This window comes from Ovis aries, chromosome 3 (assembly GCF_016772045.2).
Source record: "Ovis aries strain OAR_USU_Benz2616 breed Rambouillet chromosome 3, ARS-UI_Ramb_v3.0, whole genome shotgun sequence".
Lineage (NCBI taxonomy): Eukaryota > Metazoa > Chordata > Mammalia > Artiodactyla > Bovidae > Ovis > Ovis aries.
In genome coordinates, this window is record NC_056056.1 from 110,525,499 (window position 1) to 110,536,131 (window position 10,633).

At 40.2% G+C, this 10,633-nt stretch overlaps 1 protein-coding gene across 1 annotated transcript; it reads left to right on the forward strand.

Annotated features, from left to right (window-relative positions):
• Positions 1 to 975: 975 nt before the first annotated feature.
• Positions 976 to 1,646, forward strand: LOC101120997 (anaphase-promoting complex subunit 15-like). Its single transcript, XM_042246523.2, has one exon. The coding sequence runs from the start codon at positions 977 to 979 to the stop codon at positions 1,340 to 1,342; it is 366 nt and encodes a 121-aa protein (XP_042102457.1). The 5' UTR covers position 976; the 3' UTR covers positions 1,343 to 1,646.
• The last annotated feature ends 8,987 nt before the right edge of the window (positions 1,647 to 10,633 follow it).

The following is a 10,633-nucleotide window of genomic DNA, read 5'->3' on the forward strand; positions in this document are numbered from 1 at the left end:
TCATTCATGTCCGACTCTTTGAGACCCTATGGACCATAGCCTGCCAGGCTCCTCTGTCCATAGGATTCTCCAGTCTACAAGACTGAAGTGGATTGCCATTTCCTTTCTCCTGGGGATCTTCCTGACTCAGGGATCGAACCCGTGTCTCTTAAGTCTCCTGCATTGGTAGGAGGGTTATTTACGACTACCGCCACCTACTGGAGGTTATCCGCCGGTCTAGTCTGGGAATGCGCAACCCCGGGGAAGCTCTCTTGTGTCACAGTGCTCCCTCTTTATCAGGATCAGTTGCCCGCCACCTGACCATAGTGTCACCTGTCCTGGGTGGGACCGAGGGAAGGTTTCCAGATGGCTGGGTCCTAACTGGACTATTCCCCGCTGGTCTCTAGCCGCCATCGCCTCTTAGTGTCAGAGGAGAGTCTCCAGATGGTTGGGGCTTAGCTTGATTATTCCCCTCTGGTTTTTATCTGCTTCTGTCACCTCCTTTCTGTTAATGTCTAACTACCTAACACAAGGGCTAGAACCAGAAAACTCACATCTGCTAATAATAATAGTTCATTTTGCCATAGAAGATATAAAGATGGAAACAAGAGGTTGGAGTGACATGAAGAAAAGGCCACCAGCGCAGCCTTGCATGTAGTCTCTGGAGGCTGGAAAAGCAAGGAAACGGATTTTTCCTAAAGCTTCCTGAAGGAATGCAGTCCTGTTGAAACCTTGATTTTAGACTTCTGACCTCCAGACGGGCCAGCCATACTCCTCAAGGACCATGGAAGCGGCTCTCACTAGCAGTGAATTCACACCACTCAGCTATAAACCATCCTGGATCCTGGAGAATTCTCTGCATAGAGCCATGGACTTATCACTCCAGCCTGCGGCTTTGGATTTATTTCTGACTGTTGGGAAATACCTATCTCCATCCTGCCTTCTGCTTTCAGCCCAGGCCCTGGTTTGTGTAAAACCCAATGAAGGAGCAGGAGCCATGTCCACCTTGTTCCCCTCACTCTTCCCCCGTGTGACTGAGACACTGTGGTTTAATTTGGATCGACCCTGTGTGGAGGAGACAGAGCTGCAGCAGCAAGAACAGCAGCATCAGGCCTGGCTCCAGAGCATTGCAGAGAAAGACAACAACCTGGTACCTATTGGCAAGCCGGCCTCAGAGCAGTATGACGACGAGGGAGAGGAAGATGAAGATGACGACGAGGACAGTGAAGAGGACTCAGAGGATGATGAGGACATGCAAGACATGGATGAGATGAATGACTACAATGAGTCACCTGATGACGGAGAGGTCAACGAGGTGGACATGGAAGGCAACGAACAGGATCAGGACCAGTGGATGATCTAGGTAGACAAGAAAAGGTGGTCTCAAGAAAAGGGGTCCGAGGACGGCCCTGGACTCCCTGCAGAACCAGCTGATCACCGACCCCCATGGCCCACCCCAGTGCCTGAATGCTCATCCTCAGGCACTTCCTCAGCTGCTGCCAGGACCTGATCTTCTTGGTCCCTCCCAGGCCATCAGTCTGCCCTTGAATCCCCAGGGCCTAAGCCCAGCCCACTCCCTTCTAGCCAGCATCTCACCCCTTGTTTGTCAGATCTAGTCTCTTTCTAACTTTCTTTAATAAAGACACAGGACTGATAAAAAAAAAAAATAATAGTTCATTTTGAGGCTAACCGTTTTTTTAAGTTGCTGGATTTATGTGTTTCACATGATGCCCTGTGATCCTCACAATAAACCTGCAAAGGAAGCAGTATTATTGTTTTCAATTTAATTAAAAGTAGTTGAACCTTAGAAGAAACTATATCTTAATATTTACAGATGAATATGAGTATAATTTGATATCCGGAACTGCCCTACAAGGAAAAATTTAACTCATGCTGTAAGAACTGACTCCGGTGACACTGAAAAATGATCCACAATCATCATTCTCTTTGTTTTCCATTGTAATTCCTCTCTAGCTTTTAGGTCAAGTGTTGATAAATGGATACCTTTTTGTGTGCTATATTAAGGCTAACTACACCTCCATGTGTATTCACTGAACTGCTTCTGTTGCAAGCAGTGGAGATCAACTGTGTCTAACTTAGCTGAAAAGAAACCTGTGGCTCAATCAAACAGATGGCTTAAGAACTAGGTTCATTAAGGCAGCCAGCCTCAGCAAGCTGGGTAACTGGAGCTGACTGTTTTATATGCACTATATGCACTTTGTTTTTCTCCATTTTTGTGTCTCTACCTCTTTTTTCTTCACAGAGGGCCTCTCCTAGATCAGACACAGAGGGAAGAAGAAATCCACATGGCAGGAAAGCATGGTATCATTCAGAAGGAGAGCAGTGCCTGCCAGAGGTGATGCAGACAGCAAATAGCTACAGGCCACAGGGTCACAAAGAGGAGGACACGACTGAAGCTGCTGAGCACGCATGCACACAGTATTTACCATCAGTTCAGTTCAGTTCAGTCACTCAGTCATATCCAACTCTTTGCGACCCCATGAATCGCAGCACGCCAGGCCTCCCTGTCCATCACCAAATCCCGGAGTTCACTCAAACTCACGTCCATTGAGTCAGTGATGCCATCCAGCCATCTCATCCTCTGTCGTCCCCTTCTCCTCCTGCCCACAACCCCTCCCAGCATCAGTCTTTTCCAGTGAGTCAACTCTTCACATGAGGTGGCCAAAGTACTGGAGTTTCAGCTTTAGCATCATTCCTTCCAAAGAAATCCCAGGGCTGATCTCCTTTAGAATGGACTGGTTGGATCTCCTTGCAGTCCAGGGGACTCTCTAGAGTCTTCTCCAACACCACAGTTCAAAAGCATCAATTCTTCGGTGCTCAGCCTTCTTCACAGTCCAACTCTCACATCCATACATGACCACAGGAAAAACCATAGCATACGCACCCTCATATTTGTGCAGCAATACAAAGGTCCATCTAGTCAAGGCTATGGTTTTTCCAGTGGTCATGTATGGATGTGAGAGTTGGACTGTGAAGAAGACTGAGTGTCGAAGAATTGATGCTTTTGAACTGTGGTGTTGGAGAAGACTCTTGAGAGTCCCCTGGACTGCAAGGAGATCCAACCAGTCCATTCTAAAGGAGATCAGCCCTGGGTGTCCTTTGGAAGGAATGATGCTAAAGCTGAAACTCCAGTACTTTGGCCACCTCATGTGAAGAGTTGACTCATTGGAAAAAGACTCTGATGCTGGGAGGGATTGTGGACAGGAGGAGAAGGGGACGACTGAGGATGAGATAGCTGGATGGTACCACTGACTCGATGGACGTGAGTCTGAGTGAACTCCGGGAGTTGGTGATGGACAGGGAGGCTTGCCGTGCTGCGATTCATGGGGTCGCAAAGAGTCGGACATGACTGAGTGAATGAACTGACTGACTGACTGACCTTGGGTATTTATTTCTGGGTTCACAAGAGTGGAAGAGTAAATTCTGTGTTCTTTTCTTCATTCAGCAAATGTTTACTGCATGCCCATGGTGAGAAAACTGAGCAGCTTCAGATATGAAAGGAAGCAAAACCACGATGATCTCAGGACCTGAAGTCAAATTTGCAATGACAATACATCATGGCCTTAAATTGGCAGTTGCAGAGTGTAATCAGTGTTCCAAGAGAAGTTTGTACAGTGTTACTACAGGGGATGTGAGTGAGAGGAAACTTCCTGATAGATGGTTTTTTTTAAGAAAGGGTTCTCTGGGTAAGAGAGAGTTAACAGAAATTAACTTTCTTCAATTTAATGTTATTTCCCAGTGATTGATTGTATGTAAGATAGGAATCCAAGGGAAAATGCAAGTCTCTAATTTCTCAAAACTTCTTCCCTTCCATTCTCACCTGAAATTGCAGTCCTGGTGTCGCAATCAGTGGAGCAAGATAAGTGAGATTCAAGATGTAAGTATATCTCTTTTCTACCACTTTCATAAATTTGAGTTCAGGCATGTCCTTACAGTGATAGTAGACTCGGTCTCCACATAGCATAAAGTTGTGACTGATATTAAATAAACACGGATTATAAAATTTTAACATAGAAAGTCACTGTAGGTAAATTTTAGACCCCATGTCTACTTTAAAAAAAAAACTTTCAAGTCTATGTCTGACGCAGGGTGCAGCATGCTTGGGGCTGGTGCATGGGGATAACCCAGAGAGATGTTGTGGGGAGGGAGGTGGGAGGGGGGTTCATGTTTGGGAACGCATGTAAGAGTTAAAGATTTTAAAATTTAAAAATAAAAAACTAAAATAAAAAAATTAAATTAAATTAAATTTAAAAAAAACTTTGTTTAGACATTCCTTTATTATAATTTATCATATTTCTACCATTCATGTTTTTTCCTCTTTCAAAACATCTTACAGCTGCTCTTATAATACACATTTAATGGAAAGTAATAGACTAAAACCACAAAGAGCATTTCTTCCAGTTTCTGCAGAGTGTTCTTGGTCCATTGATAGCTGACAGTCTTTGCTGTATTGTAATGTCCCTTGGGTCCCAGTTCTCTAGCTATAGTCAAAAATGGTTTAATGTGGTGAAATGCACTAGTTCCCAGAAAGTTTATTTCTTGAAGAGTTTGTCATTCTTGAAGCCTGCTAGGAAGTCAGGATTTTTCTAGTAAAGTGATACATTTTCTTATAGGAAATAAGTTGGTTGTTATATCGAAGTGAAAATAGAAAGCAGAGGACAGAAGAGAAAGAATGAGAGAGAAAGGGAGAGGGAGAAAGAATCTCAAATATGCATACAGTGCAGACATAGCCAAAACTGATACACCATTGACCAAATTAAAAGGGGCCGTGAGGAATCAAGAGTAAATAGTTTCTTTCTCAAGCACTGTAGCAGTAGTGAGTAACTGATATAACTTGAAGTGGTAACTTGCAGCAGGCAGGGAAAATTCCTAGCTTGTAAGAAGGAAAAACAACAACTACATTCTCACAGATGGGAAGGGGCAGCAGTAATGAAATAAGACTTGAGTCAAGCACCATCATTTTTCTCCCATGACAGGATTCCTTAAAAGAATAGCAGGGCTTTGAAGCAAACCAATAAGAAAAGAGGGGAATGTAATAAGCCTATTATTAAATCATTAAATCAGCTTCTCACAAGAGGATACCTCGCCTCCTAATTTGCGATTAATTAGTGACAGAGGAATATTTTTCTAGGGAAGAGAACAAGCCCCAAAACAAGTGCAAATAATGGAGATGCAAGAAAGTCAGAAAGAAATTGAAAAGGAAAACTCTCAGATGCTAGCACAATAAAGACAAAATTTCATGTCATCAGAACTAAATCTTTTTTAAAAAATCAAGAACTAAGAAAAAATTAAATAAATAGAAACTAGGATGGAGGGAAATGCTCATCATTTAGTTGTTGTTCAGTCACTAAGCTATGTCTGACTCTTAGTGACCCCATGGACTACAGCACACTAGGCTCCCCTGTCCTTCAGTATCTCCCGGAGCTTGCTCAAACTCATGTCCATTGAATTGGTGATGCCATCCAACCATCTCATCATCTGTTGCCCCCTTCTCTTCCTGCCTTCAGTCTTTCCTAACATCAAGGTCTTTTCCAATGAGTTGGCTCTTCCCATCAGGTGGCCAAAAGACTGAAGCTTCAGGTACTACCAATGAATAGTCAGAGTTGGCTTCCTTTAACTGGTTTGATTTCCTTGCAGTCCAAGGGACTCTCAAGAGTCTCCTATATCATCACAATTCAAAAGCATCAATTCTTCTGCACTCAACCTTCTTTATGGTCCAACTCTCACATGAATATTGGAAAAACCATGTCTGTAATATCTGTGTTATGTAGAAGCAAAAACACAGCCAGATATGTGCCACAGATAAAAATTCATAAACACAAAATCATAGCATGAATTGTATTAAACATTCTACAGAAAAAATAAGAGAACAGTGAAAATAGATTTTAAAAACCGTTTTGTATGCTCTCCAATATTCTTGCCTGGAAAATTCCATGGACAGAAAAGACTGGAAGGCTACAGTTCATGGGGTCACAAACAGTCAGACAGGGCTGAGCACACACACACATCCCCTCCAAAACTGATGGCAGATTTGTACAATAATCATTTTTCATAGATAAAAATTGAAAGAGACTGGCTTACACAGTTAAAAGAGAAAGATGAAAACAAACCTGGAACTTCTAATGGAATACATTTAGTCAAAAGTCAAAGAGATGTGTATAAGTAGAAAAAAAATCTGTCAACTGAAGAGCAGATAACGCGCTAAACTTTCTTATTTTTAAAGAGTTCTTAAAAAAACAACAGTAGACAAAACACAATATGAAAACAAGAGACATCAACAGAATGTGCAGAGAATAACAAATAGTTTTAAATATATAAAAGATTCTCATCTTCACTTATATAATGGCAAATGAAACCAAAAAGTATATACAGACTACTAGAATGTTAAAATCGAAGTCTGATAACGTGGAAAGCTTGGGGAATCAGGCATTCCTAGATTTTACAAGTGGGAGTGAAAATTGCTACAGTTCCTACAAAAAGGAACTTAGCACTATATAAAAATTTAAAACATGATTTTTACCTTATAATTCTACTTGTACAAAATAATACTTAAAATATACTTTCAGTTCAGTTCAGTTCAGTTCAGTCACTCAGTCGTGTCCAACTCTGTGACCCCATGAATTGCAGCACGCCAGGCCTCCCTGTCCATTACCAATTCCCGGAGTTCACTCAAACTCACGTCCATCGAGTTGGTGATGCCATCCAGCCATCTCATCCTCTATCGTCCCCTTCTCCTCCTGCCCACAATCCCTCCCAGCATCAGAGTCTTTTCCAATGAGTCAACTCTTCGCATGAGGTGGCCAAAGTACTGAAGTTTCAGCTTTAGCATCAGTTCTTCCAAAGAACACCCAGGGCTGATCTTCTTTAGAATGGACTGGTTGGATCTCCTTGCAGTCCAAGGGACTCTCAAGAGTCTTCTCCAACACCACAGTTCAAAAGCATCAATTCTTTGGCTCTCAGCTTTCTTCACAGTCCAACACTCACATCCATACATGACCACTGGAAAAACCATAGCCTTGACTAGACGGACCTTAGTCGGCAAAGTAATGTATCTGCTTTTCAATATGCTCTCTAGGTTGGTCATAACTTTTCTTCCAAGGAGTAAGCGTCTTTTAATTTCATGGCTGCAATCACCATCTGCAGTGATTTTGGAGCCCAAAAAAAAAAAGTCTGACACTGTTTCCCCATCTATTTCCCATGAAGTGATGGGACCAAATGCCATGATCTTCATTTTCTGAATGTTGAGCCTTAAGCCAACTTTTTCACTCTCCTCTTTCACTTTCATCAAGAGGCTTTTTAGCTCCTCTTCATATTCTGCTATAAGAGTGGTGTTATCTGCATATCTGAGGTTATTGATATTTCTCCCGGCAGTCTTGATTCCAGCTTGTGCTTCTTCCAGCCCAGCGTTTCTCATGATGTACTCTATATATACGCTAAATAAGCAGAGTGACAATATACAGCCTTGACGTATTCCTTTTCCTATATGGAACCAGTCTGTTGTTCCATGTCCAGTTCTAACTGTTGCTTCCTGACCTGCATACAGATTTCTCAAGAGGCAGGTCAGGTGGTTTGGTATTCCCATCTCTTTCAGAATTTTCCATGCTTTATTGTGATCCACACAGTCAAATGCTTTGGCATAGTCAATAAAGCAGAAATAGATGTTTTCTGGAACTCTCTTGCTTTTTTCATGATCCAGGGGATGTTGGCAATTTGATATCTGGTTCCTCTGCCTTTTCTAAAACCACCTTGAACATCAGGAAGTTCACAGTTCACGTGTTGCTGAAGCCTGGCTTGGAGAATTTTGAGCATTCCTTTACTAGCATGTGAGATGAGTGCAATTGTGCGGTAGTTTAAAAAATCTTTGGCATTGCCTTTCTTTGGGATTGGAATGAAAACTGACCTTTTCCAGTCCTGTGGCCACTGCTGAGTTTTCCAAATGTGCTGGCATATTGAGTGCAGCACTTTCACAGCATCATCTTTCAGGATTTGAAGTAACTCTACTGGAATTCCATCACCTCCACTAGCTTTGTTCTTAGTGATGCTTTCTAAGGCCCACTTGACTTCACATTCCAGGATGTCTGGCTCTAGGTGAGTGATCACACCATCATGATTATCTGGGTTGTGAAGATCTTTTTGTACAGTTCTTCTGTGTACTCTTGCCACCTCTTCTTAATATCTTCTGCTTCTGTTAGGTCCATATCATTTCAGTCCTTTATCGAGCCCATCTTTGCATGAAATGTTCCCTTGGTATCTCTAATTTTCTTGAAGGGATCTCTAGTCTTTCCCATTCTGTTCTTTTCCTCTATTTCTTTGCATTGATCACTGAAGAAGGCTTTCTTATCTCTTCTTGCTATTCCTTGGAACTCTGCATTCAGATGCTTATATCTTTCCTCTTCTCCTTTGCTTTTCACCTCTTTTCTTTTCACAGCTATTTGTAAGGCCTCCCCAGACAGCCATTTTGCATATTTTAAAATATGCTTTGAAATATGTCAAATGAAATGTGCAGCCAGTAGTTAATTATGGCATCAATTCTTCTTTTTTCCCTTCTTTTTTATATACAACTTGTTAAGGTGTAATTCACATACAATAACTTTTACCTATTGTAAGTGAATGTACTATTTAAGACTTTTTGCCAAATTTACAGTTTTCCAACCATCAGGAAAACCCAATTTCAAAACATTTTTATCCTGCCCCTCTAAAATTCCCTTGAGCTTGTTTGTGGTCAATTCATATCACTAGCTCAACTCCACGCAAACAATGGGCTGTTTTCTGTCTCTATAAATCTGCATTTTATGTACATTTTTTTTTGTAACATGAGCAACTCAATTTATTATGACTGATAATGCATAAGATACTTTCATTATTTAAATATAAGAACCTATAATCAGAATCAATAAAAATGATGTTCTAGTGAGTTTGTAAATCTTATTCCAAATATACAAGGTTATTTTATGAGGATTTTCCTTTGTTGGTACAGGGAGATATTCATTTGATTGCCTGTAATAAAGAATAAAAAACATTTAAATTAAGAAAGACTGATAATCTCTTAAATAATCAGATATACCTGACACTACAAACCATACCCCACTTGTTTGTTCTTCTTTAGGAACATGTATGTGTGTATTTGTATGTATATAAATATATATATGTATTTTTAAATTTTTTGTTGACATATAGTTAGTTTACAATGAGTGTTAGTTTCAGCTCTATAGAAGAGTGATTCAGTTATACATATATATATATATTATTTTTCAGATTCTTTTCAATGTTAGGTTATTATAAGGTATTGATGTAGTTCCCTGTGCTATACAGTAGGCCCTTGTTTATCTATTTTATATATAGTAGTGTATATCTGTTAATCCCCAATTCCTAATTTATCCCTTGCCCCCTCTTCCCTTTTGGTAACCATGAGACTGTGTTCTATGTCTGTGAGTCTATTTCTGTTTTGTAAACAAATTCATCTGTATCTTTTTCTTTAGATTCCACAAATAAGTGATTTTATATTTGTCTTTTTCTCTGTCTGACTTACTTCCCTTAGTATGATCATCTCTAGGTCCATCCATGTTGCTCCAAATGGCATTGTTTCATTCCTTTTTACAGCTGAGTAGTATTCCATTGTGTGTATGTGTTGTGAGTGTGTGTATGTGGATACAAACCACATCTTCTTTATCCATTCATCTGTTCATGAACACTTAGGTTGCTTCCATATCTTGTCTATTGTAAATAGGGCTGCTGTGAGCACTGGGGTGAATGCATACTTTCATATTAGAATTTTTGTCTTTTCCAGGTATATGCCCAGGCGTGGGAATGCTGGATCATATGGTAGTTGAACCCCATACTGTTCTCCATAGTGACTGCACCAATTTACATTCTCATCAACAGTGTATGAAGGTTTCCTTTTCTCTACACACTCTCCAGCATTTATTATTTTTAGACTTTTTGATGATGGAGAAAAGACAGTCTCTTCAGCAAGAGGTGTTGGAAAAGTTGAAGAATAAATCAATGAAGTAGAATACTCTCTACACCATTCACAAAAGTAAACTCAAAATGAACATAAACGACCTAAATGTAAAGCATGACACCATAAAACTCCTAGAATAGAACATAGACAAAATATTCTCCGACATAAATTGCAGTAATTTTTCTTTGGTCAGCCCCCCAAGGCAATAGGAATATAAATAAAAATAAATGGAACCTAATCAAACTTACAATCTTTTGCACAGCAAAGGAAACCATAAGCAAAATGAAAAGATCACCAGGGAAAAATATTTGCAACGATGTAGCTGACAAGGGTTTCATTTACAAAAGACACAAATAGTTCATACAGCTCAACAACATAAAACAACTTAATCAAAAAATGAACAGAAGACCTAACTAGATATTTCTCTAAAGAAGACATACAGATGGGCAACAGGCACATAAAAAAGATGCTCAACATCAGTAATTATTATAGAAATGTAAATCAAGACTACAATGAGGCATCACCCCACACACATTAAATGGCCATCATCTGTCTATAAATAATAAATGCTGTACATTTTTATATAACTGGATCATACAATATGCAATCTTTCGCATGTGACTGCTTTTACTTGCCATACTGTTTTTGAGATTCTTCTATGTTGTAACAAGA